Source organism: Delphinus delphis, chromosome 6, assembly GCF_949987515.2.
Source record: "Delphinus delphis chromosome 6, mDelDel1.2, whole genome shotgun sequence".
Taxonomy (NCBI): Eukaryota; Metazoa; Chordata; class Mammalia; order Artiodactyla; family Delphinidae; genus Delphinus; species Delphinus delphis.
The window spans coordinates 92,007,488-92,026,644 of NC_082688.1; the positions used below are offsets into that span (position 1 = coordinate 92,007,488).

Sequence of the window (19,157 nt, forward strand, 5' to 3'; positions counted from 1 at the left end):
TTTTTTAGTCTTTGAGACTAAAAAGTGAAGCGGTCATAAAGTGCAATTATGAAGTTTATTGTGGGGTGACTTATACACAGGCAGGATCAGCTGGACGACCATCCATAGGTGTTTGCAGCTGCACTCCATACCACCAAAAGGAGTATAGGGGGATTTAAAGGAGCCAAAGCTAAAAATGGAATCTGATTACTAAGGGAGAAGCACACCCACACAGATGGGACTGGGGTTTTTCCTCCCCCCCTCAGGGGTCTCATGTCCACTAACCATCTGCATAAGCAAAAGATACTCTCCCAGTTTTCATATCAGGTGAAGGCAAGGGTAAAAGCTGATAGGAAACTTACCTGCTTTGGGTGCATTTCTTGTGAGTAAGCTAAAGCTCAGTCATGCAGAAAGGGGAGAGGGGGTGGGATGGAGATGACAAAGAAGAGTCAGTGTGGTTCAGCCACTCAGAGCCCTTGGCATGTTATTCATAGTTATTTTAAGTTCTCAGTTGGATAATTCCAGCATCACTGCCATATCTGAGTCTGATTCTGGTATTTGCTCTGTCTCTTCAAACTGTGCCTCACAGTTTTTGATGAAAGCCAGACATGATATTCTGGGTAAAAGGAGCTCTGGTAAATGAGCCTTAAGTGATATGGTGGTGTGGTGTGGGAGGGAGAGATACACTGTGTAGTTCTGTGATGAGGTTTTAGTCTTCAGTGAGTCTGCCTCACCGGGCTGTGACCTTCACTTGTGCTCCTCAGTTTCCTCCTCTCTTGTGTCCTACAGGGTGGCTAGGGGGCTGAGCCTTGAAATACCTGTCACACCAGGGGACAGCTAGAGAGTTGGAGTTGGGTATTTCCCTTCCCTCTGGTCACTTAGGCCCTGATACAGTAAGACTCCAATAAAATAGTTTCTCTCAAGGGCAGGCCTTGTTAAGAACATAATACTTTGGTGTATTTCAAAAAGGGTACTTCTCCCTTCCCTCTGCTGAAAGCATAAGAGGGTTTTTCTCTGCTCTTCACTATGAGAACCTGATGGTGCTTCTGGAGGTAAAACTTAAAAAAATGTGGAGCCCCTTCCTTCCCATGACTAGGTCCCCTGGAGTTTTTATTTTTCAGACTTGTCCACATCAAGCCTCTAGCAGTTAGTCAATTGCCTTTCAGGTTTTCCTACCCAGGTACTGGTTCCTGCAGAGGATTCTGCTACCATGAATTGTGATTCTCTGTATCTGCTTGTCTGTGTCTCCAATTTTGGGGACAGTGATTCCTTGTAACCTCACTTCTCTCACCAATCTAAGAAGAGTTGTTGATTTTTCAGCTTGTTCAGCCCTTGTTAGAACAGAGTGATAACTTCCAAGCTCCTAACATGCCGGACTGGAAATGGAAAGTTCTCTCTCTTCATTTATTTTAATTTTCAAGAGCTCTTGTTGTCCCTTTTTATAGCCACTTGTTCCCATTTTATGACTATAGTATCTTCAGTTTTCCTGAGGATACCAGTTCTTTTATTTAATTTTCGTAGGTCTTGGAACTACAAACAGTGATGCTTATTTTTATCTTTCTCGTACCACTGGGTTTTTCGTTTGTTTTTTTGTTTTGTTTGACTGTTGATCATTGTCCATTCATACTTAAGAATTAAGGATTAATTACAAACGGCTTACCTTTTCTTGAGTGATCAGAAGATTGTTTTTGTCACGGTACTCATCTAAATGGGAAAGCCAGCTTTGTGGGGAGTGTGGCGATGTCTGGGGCCTGTTAAGTGTCTAGGATGCAGGGAGCCGCGTGGGTGTTAGGCCGGGGGTGTACCAAATGCTAACGTCAGCTGCCCTTTCCTTGTATAGTTAGTGGTGAAGGGAAGGAGGGGATCCTGACACCAGGTACAATTCCAGTAGATCTTGATCGAATCCTGTATTTTCACGTCTACTTTTGCATTTTTTATATCGTTATACGCATCTATTGTAAGCCTAGGGATGTTCCAGGGATGCTCTGGATAGATTTGCTCTCTGTTCAGTCCGTATCTTATCTTCATGTATGAGCTGCCCCCTTCGTGCACTGTATATATATAAGCATGCTAGGTGAAAGTGGGGGAGAATGGCTCTCTAAGCAATCGGGGTAATGTCTCACTGTTTTTATCTATGAAGTAGAATGGACAATCTTACACAGACCAATTGACCATATATCTCCTTTTTCATTTAACTTCTTAGAATTGTAAATGTTATGTAAGTACAGAAATTTATGTCTAAAAATTGCATGTCTTAATGTAAGGCCAAGGAGAGAGAACTTTGCAGAAAACCCAGAAGCCTTCTTGTTCCACCCAGGTGGATCTTGTTACTTAGCGTGAATTTTGATCAATATAGTAAGCATGCTTTTGCATCATTCCACAGATATTGATAGATTGTTTTCATTTTTATATTTTTATTCAAAATATTTGAATTTTCTTTGTGATTTTGTGTTTGAACCGTGACGTTTTAGAAGATTGTTGTTTAATTTGCAAATACTGGGGTGTTTCCAAATACCTTGTTATTTATTTCTGACTTGATTCTGATATAGTTAGAGGACATACTTTGTATGATTTCACGTTATTTTAAGTGTATTGAGGGTTTGTATTCTGAGTAGCATATGGTGTATCTGGGTTAATGTCCCATGTGAACTTGGAAAAGATCTTTATTTTGACAGTATTGGATTGGCATTCTGTAAATGTCAACTAAGCCTAGTTGGCTGTTTGTGATGTTCAGGTCTTTTATATCCTTTCTGATATTCCTAGCCACTTGTTATATCAATTACTGAGAAGCGTTCATATTTTTAAATATAATTATGAGTATGTCACTTTTCCATGTGAATTCTGTCAGTTTTTGCTTTATATATTTCAGTGTTCTTTATTTTATTTATTTATTTTTGGCTGTGTTAGGTCTTCGTTGCTGTGCGCAGGCTTTCTCTAGTTGCAGAGAGTGAGGGATACTCTTCGTTGTGGTACACGGGCTTCTCATGGTGGCTTCTCTTGTGGAGCACGGGCTCTAGGTGTACAGGCTTCAGTAGTTGCAGCACGTGGGCTCAAGAGTACAGGCTCAGTAGTTGTGGCACGTGAGCTTAGTTGCTCTGCGGCATGTTGGATCTTCCCGGACCAGGGATCGAACCCGTGACCTCTGCATTGGCAGGCTGATTCTTAACCATTGCACCACCAGGGAAGTCCATATATTTCAGTATTCTATAATTAGGTTCATATACATTTGAGATTGTTATGGCTTCCCTTTTTTTGTTTTGTTTTGGTTTTTTGGCCACGCCCTCACAGCTTGTGGCGTCTTCGTTCTCCCACCAGCGGTTGAACCCAGACCCTCGGCAGTGAGATCTTGGAGTCCTAACCACTGGACCACCAGGGAACTCCCTGGTATGGCTTCTTGATTGATCCTTTCATCATTTTGGAATGTCCTTTTTGATCCCTGATAACTTTGTCCTGAAGTTACTTTGTCTGATGTTAATAATCGTCTCTTCCTTCTTTATATGGTCTCTTAATTGATTCATTTAGACTATGTTTAATGAAATTATCAATATTGTTGGGTTGGAAAGATTTTTGCTATCTATAGTATTCTGAATCCACAGGTAGGTTATTTTGTTTATCTTAGCAGCACCTTAAAGATTTATTCCACTGTTTTCTGGCTTACATTGTTTCTGACAACATATCTGGAGCTAGTATTTTCTGTTTCCCTAAATTTAAGGTGTCTTTATTCTTTGTCTGCTTAAAATATTTTATTTATCATTGGTTTTCAGAAATTTGATTAGGTTGTGCCTTGGTGTGGTTTTTTCCTTTGTCTTTATCTTACTTTGGCTTCATTGAGCTTGTTGGCTCCATGGTTATATACTTACCACATCTGGAAAACTTTCTGTCATTATTTTTGTCAGACTTTTTCTTCCTTCACCCCTTGGTCCTCTCTTTCATGGAGTGCATTTCATTTATGTTGGGCTAGTTGATATTGTCCTACAAGTTACTGAGGCTGTTTGTTTCCCCCAGTTTTTTCCTTTGTGTTCCGTTTTAGATATGTTCTACTGCAATGTCTCACATTCACTGGTCTTTTTATCTGTGGGGTCTAATCTGCTATTAATCATATCCAGTGATTTTTTTTCTTTCATTTTGGATCATGTATTTATCACCAGTTTCATTTATTTATTCTCTTCTCCCCACCCCACCCCCATTTTTCTATTTTAAGTGTTTTTGTCTTCCTTTAGCTATTTGTGCATAGTTGTTAATAGTTCTTTTAACATCCTTGCCTGCTAATTACATCGTTTTGGTAATAACCCGCTTGGTTATGGGGTTACAGTCTGCCGCTTTTCCACAGGTCTAATAATTTTAGTTGGGGTGTTGGACATTTGAAATGTGTTGTGGAGCACTGGGTTTTATTGATGTCCTTTAATGAATATTGGAGTTTGTTTTGGCAAGCAGGTGCTAGGATGGGTCTATAGCAGCTTTTATTTTTAGGGCTACTTCATCCTTCTGGTTAACGGATTATCTTTTATGGTTTTTACTGACTGCCCTGTGTGTTCAAAGAGGTGGCTAGATGGACTTTGAACAACCCTCATGCCTTTGCAGGTTAATATCTAGCCAGACTTAAGACCACCCCTCCCCTTCCAGATGTTTGGAGCTCCCTCTGAGATCTCTCTCCTTGCCAGCACTCAGATCCACAACTCCCAGCCACCTCTCCCTCCGCAACTCCCATCTGACTCTCAGTGTAGCAGAACCACAGTGTTCTTGGTTTTCCCTTCATGAACCGTCATCTACAAGTTGTTATGGGGATGCACTTGGTTGGTGTGGGGACCTCTGCATGGGTTTTCTGCTCCCTGGTTCCATAGTCCTCTGCTGCCTGTTGTCCTGATGTTTGGATCCAGATATGTCATATCTCTTGTCCCATTTTCTAGTTGTTCGTGGCAGGAAGACAAGTTCTGTACCTTTTAGTTCTTTATGACTAGGATTGTCATTTTTTGTTGTAGTTTTTGTCCGTGTGATCTTGGTTTTGTGTTTTATGGCTGATTTAGGCAGATAAACTGCTGTCTCTGTCATTTTATCTTCCCAGAATCCCTTATGTCTCCTATTTAAAAGATAAGTAAACAAATGGTTTTGTTACATGTTGGCTATTTGTGGGTTTTTTTGGCCACGCCTTGTGGTTTGTGGGATCCTAGTTCCCCAAACAGGTATCAAACCTGGACCCTCGGCAGTGGAAACGCAGATTCCTAACCATAAACCACCAGGGAATTCCCTTGTGGTTTATTTTAACTTCATACTTTATATAGCAGTTTTTCATAAGTTAACTTTTTCCTGAGTTTGAACTATTTTTTATTCAGTTTTCGTTGACTCATACTCACTTCTCTTTTAGGCCATGCTGGTGTATCTGCAAGCATGATGAAGAAACGGACATCCCACAAGTAAGCAATTCTGAAACTTGCCTTTTTAGATAGCAAACTGTGGCCTTTGGTTACATGAGATATGAGGTCATCTATGTGAGGCCCTCTCCCTGTATGAGCAGGTCTTGCCTCACAGCAGCCAGCATCACATATAGCCTTGCTGCATGCTGAGTAGTGGTGTGCTATCTAATCCCTGTGCATTGAGGACCTGGCTAGCACTCTGCCAGGCACACTCATTTCTTTATAAGATTTTCAAATGAATGAGGAGCTTGTAATTTAGAGAAAGCATAAGTATATTGAAAGATAATTTTAAGTGACAAATGTGTTATAAATCCTAAATTCTATAGGTACTAGAGAGTAGAAGCAACTTTTTTCCTCCCTGAAATCTTCTTTTGTGTGTAATGTAGTTATGTCCAAAAAGAAAATTGAGATACTATCTTAAATAACAATATCCACTGGTACTGTATTTTATTTAATAGATTTTACAAGTATCCACTACTGTGCAGTAGTGACGGCTACTGTACCATGGAACCCTCTCTAACAAATCAGTTATGATTGTATGAGTCTTAATCATGGATTGTTAAATATGGAAGACTCTCCTTGACCCTAGCACCTCCTAAGACTCCCCATAGCAATTATTTTCAAATTACTTATATTGAAATGCTTGCACCTCTTGGTCACCGCACTGTAGTGGTCAAAGAGTGTGAGTCGTCTGGGCTTTTGTGGAAGGTTTGGATGAATAAAGGTGCCTTAGAGTAATTGTTGGTGATTAAACTAAATATATCTCTATTTAAATGAATACTTGTATATGTAATGTAAATATTTGTGATATTCAGTTTAAGAAATGACTTGGAAAGTAAAAATATGAAGATAAGGCAAGTCCTGAGGTTTGATAAAGCGTTTCTCAAATTTCATTTATTTGCCCATCACCTTCACATCTTCTGCCATATCTAGTAATCTGATAATTTATGTAATATATCTCCACTAATTATCATATCATTACCATAAATGGTACACCACCTCTTGGCACAAATAGAAGGTAATGAAAAAAAACTTAAATACAGTGGGAAATGAAAGTAAATTACACATTAACTTTGCAAAACCGGAACTCTTCATCTTTTTTCACCTAAAACACAAGGCTTGAATACCTACCTGTTCAATTTTTGAAGTTCATATGTGTACAGCTAAAAGGGTTTCTCATCCTGTATGTTGCATGATGCAGGGAACTTGATCTAGTGCTTTAATATGAGGTGTGCTTGTCTCACTTAAAGGGTAGACGTTTTGAACATATTAAAAGGGAGAAGTTGAAATGAAAGGAAAAGTTATCAGTCATTTTCCTATTTTTTCTAATCTCAGTGCAAATTTGAAGATGGGTGGGATGGGAAAAAACTGAAACAAAAGTTTCCACATTTCACAAGTGAAAGGTGTTAATAGTTGTCCTTGGAAGGGTGAGTGGGAATAATGGCTGTTGGAGAGGCTGGCCTTGGAGTGGGAAGCCCCATTGGCTTAGCTGTGGGCCTTACCAAGTTCCCTCATGTGCCTGGTGCTCTGCTTAACTCAGGTAAAGTCATGGTGTTGGACTAGAACAACAAGGTTTTCAGCTTTTTATCATAGAATCCTTTCTACAGATGAAGTGTTTATAGCAAACAAATATAGGAAAGCAGAACTGGAGCCTCACTCTCCTTGCCTGCCCCCATTGTGGCTCTCCAGAAAGTAAGGCACTCGGGACTCCTCATGTGCAGCCACTGACCCGTGGTCATGCCTCCTCTCGCTTCCCGTGTTGGAACAGGGAGACTGAGCAATAATAACTCCATGTGCAGATGCCTCTGCTTGCTTGAGAGAGTCACAGGAACTCCCAGGAAACAAATGCTGGCAGAGCCACCGTCCTGAGAACGGCACCTCCCGTCCCCATGGGTGCTAGGGGATTCGGGTAATCAGGTCTCCAGTGCTTGGAGCAGTACCTCTGCACCCAGAAATGTTGTGTAGCTGAGTCTTGTTCTCATTTTTTAAAGTAAATAGAAACAAACTTTTGTACTTCTTGCGGGCTAGAGTCCTTGGTGTGTTTGGGGGACAAGCTGGTGGACAAGCCTTTCCTGGCTTCCCAGGAGGTTATTTGGGAAATCTGCACTGAAGTTACATCTTGAAGGGAAGTGTAGTTGGGGGACATGTAAGGTGAATTTAGCTACAGTGATTCTTTGTTTTAGTTTTCAAATGTAAATCCGGCTCTTTTCTTCCTAGTTGGAATAGTGGATAGATTTACATTTCAGGGTACTGTTGGAAGGTATGACTGGGCTTTGGTGTATTTCCTACTAATGTACATTTAGAAAATGGATCAGGAGCTGTTACATGCTAAGTTGAGGATTTCCAGGGAATGTTTTCCTTTCATTTTATAAGATACCAATACTAGTCACCAACCAAAACTGTGACTGTGATCCTCCTCCTTGTGTCCCTGGTGTAGTCTCATTTAGTGTTCATGGCATCCCTGTCAGGTAGGGACCATGAATTCTTCATGCACAGAGAGATTAAGTAACTTGTCTGAGGTCATACATACAAGAAGTGACTGAGCTCGGATTCAGAAATAGGACAGTCTGATTCTAAAGCCCATATTAACTACCACATTCTATTTCCTGAACTGTATGTTTTGTTGTCTCATATCTGAAAAATATATTATTTCTGTCCTAAACACACAGACTAGATAACAGTTGGAGCAAGCATCTAAATGATCCATGGTATTGACAATCTTAAATTGGTCAAATATGTAATACTTTTTAATCAATTTGCCAGTAACAGTTATTAACACCAGTGAAAGTGACTAGTGCTTTGGAAGACCCTTGAGGCATTTGGATGTTTGCCATGGACATCTCTGATATCCTCAGGGTGTACACTGTGTAGACAAAATAATGAAAAAACCATAGTGATTTGGATGGAAAACTTGACTTTCTCCATCTTGTTTTTATATTGCCAGTTTAAGCTGGGAATGACCGTATCAGCTGTAGAACTTTTATCAAGCAACAAGTACTAGAGAAGCAGTTTTTTCTCTCTCGACTTGCTGGTATGCATTTTGCAGAAAGATAATTATTTGCCTTAATAGTTTCTTTTGAAATCTGCTGGAACACAAAGTAAGGAAACTGCTTTTATCTCACAATACTAAATAGAATAAGGAAAGAGGTCAGTAATTAATTCATACACCAAAGTACATGGTGTGTGGCAGTCATTTACTGGTTCATAGTAGAATTGTAATGGTTGAAATTTTAACTTGAAAAAGTATGGTGCCTTTAAATATTGACTATAAAAGTAAGATATTTACTGATGAGAAACAGTAGTCAACTTAAGTCAATAAGGGAGTCTAGATAAAAGATGAAAGGTCTTAAAACAGATTTTTTTTTAATTGGGGTATAGTTGATTTATATTATGTGAGCTTTAGGTATACAACATAGTGATTCACAATTTTTAATGATTATACTCCATTTATAGTTATTATAAAATATTGGCTATATTCCCTGTGCTGTACAATATATCTTTGTAGTTTATTTATTTTATACATAGTAGTTTGTACCTCCTAATCTCCTATCCCTATTTTTCCCCTCCCACTTCCCTTTCCCTATTGGTAACCACTAGTTTGTTCTTAGGAATTCTTTTCTTAATGACCAAATAATTGGAATGGTACATTGAGAACTTATTTAAAGTATTGAGCAAAGTACAGAAATATTTTCTGCACTCTCAGTTTATCGTTTTTGGGCACATGGATGGATAGAAATTAGTGTTTTTTCTGGATTAGCTCTACTAACAAAGGTCTGGTGCCAGCAGCAGTAGCACTTGGAAGCTTGTTAGAAAGTCTTTGGTCCCTCTCCAGACCTGCAGAATGGAGCCCAGAGTCTCTGGGGCAGGGCTTGGGTATCTTTTTTCAAAAGCTCTCTAGGTGATTCAATGCATGCCAAAGTTTGAGAAGCACTGGCCTAGACCATTATCAGAGCTGATATCTTAAAGCACATTAGATAACTAAGTCAAGTTGTTTGGAAATGAGTACACAAAATTACAGCAATGAAGGATGATTGGATGCTGTGTACTTGGTCACCATTTTCTCCCATTGAAACTACAAGAAAAGCCATTTATAGCTTCTGGAGATAAGAAACAAGGAAAGTGATTATAGATGTTTAATTCTTGTTTCTCTGCTTTTATCCTTGAATTGTTTGGATCTTGACGGGATGCAGCTTTTTATTTGCCCTTGGCTATGTAATTCCATATGTCCTCAGTTGAATGAAGTGTCTTGGTATTTGTTTACAGTATTGCTGTTTATTTATTGACTACCTAGTAAATGATAGTTAAGAACATTTTAGACTTTTTTTCCAAAGAAAATACCAGAGACTAAGGCTGTTAAAAATAATGTATCCAGGGAGAACATAAAACAACGTCACCATATTAAAGGAACTGTTATTTTATATTTTAAAAGTTCATTGCTTTAAATCATTAATCTCACATCCTTATTTGTACTGCTCTTATTTATTTATTAAAAAAAATTTTTTGTTGTTCATGCTGTGTGGCTTGTGGGATCTTAATTCTCCAACCAGGGATTGAACCTGGGCCCTCAGCAGTGGAAGCGAGGAGTCCTAACCACTGGACCACCAGGGAATTCCCTGTACTGTTCTTAGATTGAACTGTCTAGAGATGACACACGTGTGTTTGTGTTCTTTTTATATCTTCTTCCAGTAATCTGACATACTCTTATTGTTTGCTTTTATATATACTATTTCAACTCATGTAAGTAAGCTTTAATTTTTATTAAAGTTTTTTTTTATATAATATTTATTTACTTTTGGCCGCGTTGGGTCTTCGTTTCTGCGCGTGGGCTTTCTCTAAGTTGCAGCGAGTGGGGACTACTCTGTTGTGGTGTGCGGACTTCTCATTGCGGTGGCCTCTCTTGTTGCAGAGCATGGGCTCTGGGTACGCGGGCTTCAGTAGTCGTGGCTCACGGGCTCTAGAGCACAGGCTCAGTAGTTGTGGTGCACGGGCTTAGTTGCTCCGCGGCATGTGGGATCTTTGGGGACCAGGGCTTGAACCCATGTCACCTGCATTGGCAGGTGGATTCTTAACCACTGCGTCACCAGGGAAGTCCCCCCTTAAAGTTTTTCTTACTGATTTTTGAATCTGAATTAGCAATTAGAAATTAAAGTAAAATATTAGAGTTTGTTTAATGTATAATTCTTAACTTTTCTAGTATGGAAAATTTCAAATACACACAAAAATAAAGTAGTATATAATAAATCCCGAATTCCTATCATCCAGCTTCAGCAATTATCAACATTTTGCCCAATATTAGATACTCTTAGTATATTTCTTGTAATTTAGGGAAGTTCTAAACCTTGTCTTCTAGTGGATGCTATAGTTGGAAGAGCTTAAATCAGTTTATCAAAAACTTATATATGTCTACACTCTTAATATTAAATAATATTTAATATTTTAACATATGTTTAAAAATATTTTTAAACATTCTTCTTTGTAAACTTCGGCTGCAAGGGTATTTGAACAGTTTAGGCATTCAAGGTGCAGTAATTGGAAAGCTTGACTGATGATTTTAAAAAGTAGTATATTATTCTAATTACTGTTTTTGTCTTTAGTATTCATTGAGGCATCCATTCTTTTTTTTTTTTTTTTTTGCCGCGCCACGCGGCATGTGAGATCCTAGTTCCCCCACCAGCGATCAAACCCGTTCCCCCTGCAGTGGAAGCACAGAGTCCCAACCACTGGACCACCAGGGAAGTCCCATCCATTCATTCTTTTTTACCTCCTCCTTTCGATCAAATTAAGTTGTTTATTAAATAAATTGGGCAGAAGTGGTATCTATATTAGATCTCCTTGAATTCTTCTTTTAGAACTAGTGAAATGAAGTAAAAAAAAAAAAGGCAACAGAAATAAAATTTGGAATTGATAACACTAATATGTATAAAATGTATAAATCTGTTTTTATATATAGTTTATTGCAGAATTAGGACATCCATTGCATTAAGAGTAATTAAAAATTGTGTTTTATCTGCCTATGAAAGTAAAATACTTAAGTCATAGAAAAATTTGAAAACACAGGTAAATTCAGAGGAAGGCAACTTAATTATTTTTAATGCCATCATCCAGAGATTACACCTGTTAATAATTTAATGTATGTTTTAAAAAGTTTTTTTCTGCATATCTGTATGGATAATTGTGTGTCCTACTGTGTGCCCTGCCATGCACAGTACTAAGTGCTTTAGAAACATTATTTCATTTATTCCTTGCAACGACTCTGAGGGATGTATGTACTGAGTTGAATAATGTCCTCCAAAATTCGTGTCCACCTGGAAACTGACTGTAATCTTATTTGGATATAGGGTCTTTGCAGATGTGATCAAGTTAGGATGAGGTCATACTGGATTACGGAGGTCCCCCAATTCAATGACTGGTGTCTTTATAAGAAGAAAATTTGGACACAGACTTATAGGGGAAAAGGCTATGTGAAGACAGAGATTGGAGTGATGTGTCTACAAGCCAAGGAATAAAATGTCATGTTTTTTCTGTGATTTTAATAGCTATGTAGTTATTTCATCATATAGATACACTGTTACTTATTAATTCAGTGAGACCTATTGAACATTTTTTATTTCCAGTTTTCCCTGGTATGAACACTGCTCAGAACTTCACTGTAGCTGTAGCTTTGTGTTTGTCCACTGTTTTCTTTTGATAAATTCCTAGACCTGGAATTACTGGGACAGTGGGCTGCCAGATTGTTCACTAGGAGGGTTGTATTTATTCTGTAAGCAGTTAGAAAATAGTACTTCATTGTAATTTGCATTAAATTTGCAGTTTTTGTTATTGGTGTAGAAAGATCATCCTACCAGCAGACCAGAACACTGAGAAATCTCTGCAAGATATACAGCAGATGCGAATAGATTTATATAAAAACTCAGCTAAGCCAAGGAACTCCCAACCACTTTCAGCTGCAAAGGAAGACCTCCAAAAAGTTGAAAAAGTTCAAACTAGACCCCTAGAATCTGCTCAGGTCAGGGAGAGCAAAGGCTGGCTGCAGTCCTCTGAATCATTATGGGTGAGAAACCATTAAGCAGTAGATGCTCACCTTACCTCCCCTGACTTGAAGTTGCTACTCAGTCTCGGCTGCTTCACAATTCCCTGGGTCCTGGCTGCTTTATCAGAACCTGTACTTAATACTCAGACACCAGGGACCCTGACTTGGCCTGAAGAAATACATCTCAGCTACAGATACCACTTAATCTTTCCTTGCATCTGAAGTATGAACACCAAGAATCATCAGGCACCTGAGGAACACTGATAGCACCAAAGAGAGTCATACATGGAACAGGGCAGCTAACCAGGAATCTGCAAGTGTTAAGAAAGATGCCACTCAGACAGCAGCAGACTCAACGAAGACAAGGCTAAACCCAGAAGTTCATAAGGAATCAGGAAAAGTGAAAATTATCCTCAGATATCAGAAGGTGTGTTCATTAAAAAGAAGAATGATTCAAGATAAAGAAATAATCAGTTCATAGAAATTAAAAATATTATGTAAGGTATTCAATAGATAGACTGAAATTCAAGCCTGTTTTACTTAATTCAAGAGATTGACCAAGTGCTAGTGAGGGATAATTAGAAATATATGTCACAAGTCCTGGTAACATTTCAGAATCCAGTAACAAAATTCTAAAAGCAACTTGAAGAGGAAGATGGGTTACCCTCAAAGGAGCAAGGATCAGATTGGCATCTGGTATCTCTCAACTCTGGAAGGTAGAAGACAATGAAAATACCTTTTTGCAATAAAGGTACTGAGGGGAAAAGGAATCTGAGCCTGCCTTGTATACCTAGGCAAGTCAAGGATGAGAACAAAATAATATTTTGAGGCTTGCAAGAATTTGGAGTTTGCATTTGTTAACCCTATCTGACTTACCAGAGGACATGTCTAGAAAGACCAAATATATTGGGTTGGCCAAAAAGTTCAGGTTTACGGGAAAACCCAAACGAACTCTCTGGCCAACCCAGTACGTGAGAAAAATATAAATGTTGCAGAAAGCAACAAAAATCCTCTTGTTTACTTCTAAATAAGGAAATGTTTTTTTAAATTATTTTTAAGATAGTAGCAAGATAAATAACAGTTTGGAACAAAAGACTGAATTTCAGCAGTGTGGTGAAAGTGGCCAGGAAGGGGTTACTAGGTGCTAAGGTGTTTGTTTTTAAAATTCTTTCCTTCTTTTACTAAGAATTTTTTTGTTACTTTTAGTCTTGCTTGGACCGGGGAAGGGAAAGTATAGGTTTTGATTAATTGTAGATTTTAATAGAAAATTGTAAGTTTAAATAGGATTTTTTTTTTTTTTTTTTTGGCCGAGCCATGTGGCCTGTGGGAAGCTCCCCGACCAGGCATCGAACCCGCACCCTCAGCAGTGAAAGCATGGAGTCCTAACCACTGGACTGTCAGGGAATTTAAATAGGATATTTAGGAAGTTAGAAGTAATTGCTGTAAGTTTAGAAATAAGATCTATAGATTCCTACAGCTTCCATTAGAAGCTTTATTTGGTGCAAAGGAATCTTGCTCATCCTAGCTGTATAAAGGAAGAAAGGGGTGAGGAAATGAGACAAAGCATTGCAAACAGAAACACAAAGCAAAATGTTAGAATAGATCAAGCATATTATTTACCACAACAGAAGTTAGTGATTAAGGGCTTCCCTGGTGGCGCAGTGGTTAAGAACCCACCTGCCAATGCAGGGGACATGGGTTTGAGCCCTGGTCTGGGAAGATCCCACATGCCGCGGAGCAACTAAGCCCGTGCGCCACAACTACTGAGCCTGCGTGCCACAACTACTGCAGCCCGTGCACCTAGAGCCCATGCTCCGCAGCAAGAGAAGCCACCGCAATGAGAAGCCCGTGCACCGCAATAAGCCCGCGCACCGCAACGAAGAGCAGCTCCCGCTCACCACAAGTAGAGAAAGCCCGCTCACAACAACGAAGACCCAGTACAGCCAAAAATAAATAATTTTAAAAGTTAATGATTAAAGTTCCCTTAAAGAAAGTGAGGAAATAAAATCCATGCAAAAAGGAGGAATTGTGTTTCTTCAGAATTAAAGGATATAGGAGCCACTTTGAATAGGGATGCTTGCTGGCTAGATTTGAGTCCCTTGTGTTGTTCAGAAGATGGAGGAGAGCCTTGTGTACTATACCACTGGAGGTGACCAGGATAAAAACTGCTTGTTCTGAAATGTGATTAGAAAGCATCAAGCATCTCCCTCTTCAGAAGCAATTGCGGTTCCAGAAGAATGCCACTAATGAGTATAGAAAGGATGAGTGACTGAACTAGAAAATCTGAGTCTTCCAGTTGCCCTTTCCTGCTATCAATGGCTAAGTTTATATTGATTTTGTTGAGAATCATAGTAGAAAATTTCATGCCTCTGAATCTAGGATGGAATCTTTTCTGTTTGTAGTCAGTGTTTTCCAGAGAAACAGCACCAATGGTGCGTGCATAGAGAGACTGGAGATCCAGGGAAGAGCTGATGTTGCCGCTTGAGTCTGAAGGTAGAATTGCCTCTTTGTGGGGGGCGAACACTCCTTCTTAATACCTTTAACTGATTAGATGGGGCCCAACTATGTTATGGAAGGCAGTCTGTCTGTTGATTTACATTTTAGTTTCATGTAGAAAAATACCTTCACAGAAAACATCTAATGCTTGATTTAGATACCTGAATACTGTGGCCCAGCCAACCTGACACATTAAAATTAACCATCACACTGGTGAAGATGCTGAATTTGCTTATAATTTTGGTAGTAATAATGGAATGTCTGTGTGAATTACAAAATGGTGCATATGACTGAATTCTTTCTTCAGTGAGTTTTGGGAACCAACCTCTGCCTTTGCTGTGAAGAAAGCCTGATCCTGTACACAGGATGAAACACAAGGACTTTTGCCTAAAGATCAAAAGAAGATAGGTAATTGTCTATTTGAAGAAAAACATAATGCTAGCAAAGATTCTTGTATTCTAAAGGAGGAATGTAATCACCTTCACCAGCCATATCCCTACAGAGGGCCAGTTGGATGTAGTGGCACATTTTCAGGGATTATGAAAAGGTCTTGAGGTTCACTTTCTTTCGGGTTTGAGTATTAGTAGTAGTTACAAGTTACAGACTCGATAATATGTTATTAAGGTTTTTTCCTCTCCACTAAGTTTTATACTGAAGTCCTTTAAAATTAATCTTATTAATTCATTTAAGGTTATATAGATTGGTTCCTTACTATGAACAATATTGAATTTAGCTCTTGCTTTTCTCCTTTCTCTCTCCATTTAATACCAGGTACTTTGTTCCAAGTAATATTCTTTTGCTTGGTGAGCTTCTTATACTTTACGTATTCTTCTTTCATCCCCCTTTTCAGAGTAGTGTTAACTGTATTTTCAGAGCAGGTAATAGTTAAATACTATTCTATTTCTCTTGTTCCTGTGTTTGTTCTATAGTAAGAGATATTCATTGCTTACTATCAGCTCTGTGCTGAAACTTTTCTAAGTGTTCTTTCTTTTTTTCCCTCTTAATATTTATTTATTTGGCTGCAGCAGGTCTTAGTTGCGGCACGTGGGATCTTTAGGTGTGGCATGTGGGATCTAGTTCCCTGAGCAGGAATCGAATCCCGGCCTGCTGCATTGGAAGCACGGAGTTTTAGCCACTGGACCACCAGGGAAGTCCCCAGGCGTTCCTGATTATCTGAAACTCTGTCCAGTACAGTCGTCCCTTGGTGTCCGAGGGGGATTGGTTCCAGGACCCTTCACACCATACCAAAATCCATGGATGCTCAAGTCCCCTATATAAAATGGCATAGTATTTGCACATAACCCACATAAGTCCTCCCATATACTTCAGATCATCTCTAGATTACTCATAATACCTAATACAGTGTAAACACTATGTAAATGGTTGTAAATACAATGTAAATGACAGGTAAATTGTTGCCTGTGTATGGCAATTTCAAGTTTTGCTTTTTGGAATTTTGGGATTTTTCTATCCATGTTTGGTTGAATCTGAGGATGTGGAACCCATGGATATGGATGGCCAACTGTTAACTTCTTCAGGAAGCATTTGTGAGAACAGTATTCCCCGCGTTCTTATGTGTTCACACAGTTTTATCTGTATACTTTTACTTGGAGGTCAGTATAGAATTCTTGGCTGCCTGTAAAACCCTCACCTCACATTTTCTTTCCTGAGAACCTTAAATTTGTCACTCAGTTATCTGGTGGCACACGGTGTCACTGTGTGATTTTCTTTTCCTTACACATGTGATTATCCTTACACATGATGCAGTTCTTTTGCTTGGATGCCCTCGAGACGTTATTTTCTTTAAAGTTTGTTTGTTTCACTAGACTTAGTGTCAGTAGTTCTGGGTCAGTTTTCCCAGGGGCATGTGTGTACATTTAAGTCTTTTATTTCTGGATATTTTTCTTGAATTATTTTAGTATTCTTTCTGTTCCTCTGATTTTAGCTTTTGGGTGATTCTGTTACATGGAAGTTGGAATTTCATATCTGTTCCCATCTGTCTCTTTTTTATCATCTGTTTTCCTTAAATGCCCCATGGTGTCAATTTCTTCCATGTTCCTCTAGTTTAGCCTTCATTTCTGAAAAGTTTTCAAATTGCTGCTTGTTTGTTGACTGTGTCTGATTTTTCTCACATCTTCTCTTGTGTAGCTGTCTCTCATCTGGGCTCTTATGTTTTTGATGTAAGTTCCTCTTTCATGGCCTCTGTTATGTGCATAATGTTAGGTGGTAATTTCCATCTGCCTTGTGGGCATATTTTTGGGTTTGCCTCCGTTGCCCATTGGTGCCACCATGGTTCTCTCCCGAGACTTTTGTACATGAGAAGGGGTGAGAGTATTCCAGGACAGCTATCCTTGCTGCAGAGCTCTTCAGTATTCCCATGGCATACTCAAGTTTCTCTGTATAGTCTCCTATGTGATACCTGTTGAGGTCGGCCTCCTTTGGGCCCACCCTGTAAGCATCTGAACCTCATCTTTCCTTTACCCACGGGCCTCACCCTACTCAGGATGTTATTCTCAGTATGTGTCCTCAGTTCAGGCTCTGCCTTTCCTGGAAGGCCATTTGGCTGGGTGTTTGCAGAGACTTAAGGGCTGGGTTAGACACAGCGTTTTCTGGTCTCATGTCCTGCATATAACCTTTTGAACCCTTTTACAGTCCAACTGGAGAAGTTTTCCTTCTGAGGTGTTCCCCAAATGGTGTTCCCTATCTTGCTTAGGTAAAGGACTGTGTCAACTGATTCTAGGCCTCCTTGAGACAGCTTTAATATCTTGTTGTAACCTGTTTCTCTGTTTCACAAAACACTAAGTTTACTAAGCTGGTCTACTTAAAATATATACAACTGTAGTTTTAAATATTACAGGCTACAATAAATTACTTGTTTTTAAAAGTTTATTTGTATTTATGCCATTTGTTCACCACTTTTATTTGTGGTTTACCAGATGAGAGCTTTATGCCCACATAAGCTTTGGGTTCTTATGAGTGGGTTCTTTTCTGCTCCCTAAATTTTTTCATTCTTGGCATATAGCAGCATCCATGTGCCAGCATGGCTTTGGCCTTCAGCTTGCGTTCAAGCCAAGTCTTGTCCCTTGTCTCTGGATTTCTACATGAAATGAAGATTTTTTCCCTGATACTGAGAGCCAGGTGTATTACTTGTAAACATTGTATGTAGATTTTTCGATTGTTTGTAATTGAGAAAGAATGTAGTTTGGTGTTGCTTCAATAATTTTTAATACTACATTAAGTATTTGTTACAAATTTAAGTGTTGAAGGTTATGTTTTCTAGAGAAGTAATGATAGTATAAATGCATGGATAGAAGCCAGCCTGGACTCCAGTTTAAGAAAAAGTTAAATGTCTAGTTTATTCTTATTGTTTAAGCCAGTGAGGACAAAATTATGTGGGCATTAGAATGGGTGAAATTGAGTTTCTTTTTAATGAGAAATGGATTTCTATTTTATAAAGCCATATGCATGTGTGGTTATTTCATGTAGTCAGCCCTTGTCTTTCTTTGATTAATTTGGATAATTGTGAGTTGATTGAATTAAAGGAAACTCAGAAGGCTGAAAAACTGATACTTAATTTTAAGGCTAAGTTGCTATTGACTAGTTGTGTTTTTCTGTGTGTCCACAGTTAGGGTGCACAAGAAGCTTCTATTGCTAGAGACAGGCCCCACCTGTGAGCCACCACTGCACGGCTGTGGGACTGGGAGATGGCTGCCTGTAGCCACCTGAACCCTGAGTGTGGCAACATTAGCTAGCATAGGACCCGGATCATCTGTGATGGGAGCATGCTAGCTAGCAGTAGTTGTGTTGGTAGGAGTGCATACTTTTGAGATGATACCTTACGTGTGTATATGTGTGAATACAGAAAACATCGGAGCAGTGTGGGGCCGAGCAAACCTGTTTCCCAGCCCCGGCGGAACATCGTAGGCTGCAGGATTCAGCATGGGTGGAAAGAGGGGAATGGCCCCATCACCCAGTGGAAAGGAACCGTTCTGGACCAGGTGCCTGTAAATCCTTCTTTGTATCTTATAAAATACGATGGATTTGACTGTGTTTATGGACTAGAACTTAATAAAGATGAAAGAGTTTCTGCGCTTGAAGTCCTCCCTGATAGAGTTGGTAAGTTCTCTTTACTGTTTGTGCATTATATGCTTTAAAAATGATTATTGAAATGGATGCTTTTTGATTATTAGCATTACTGGTATTTTTTTTAATTGGAGCATAAGTACTTCTGATACACATTT

At 39.1% G+C, this 19,157-nt stretch overlaps 1 protein-coding gene across 2 annotated transcripts in view; it reads left to right on the forward strand.

The window, feature by feature from the left end:
* The window catches only part of SPIN1 (spindlin 1), a 64,428-nt gene that overhangs the window by 32,681 nt on the left and 12,590 nt on the right, over positions 1–19,157 (forward strand). For both annotated transcript variants that reach the window (XM_060015078.1, XM_060015077.1), the window contains 2 exons: positions 5,342–5,390; positions 18,779–19,032. In XM_060015078.1, the coding sequence (XP_059871061.1) occupies positions 5,342–5,390; positions 18,779–19,032 (303 nt within the window). The remainder of the gene's footprint in view (positions 1–5,341; positions 5,391–18,778; positions 19,033–19,157) is intronic.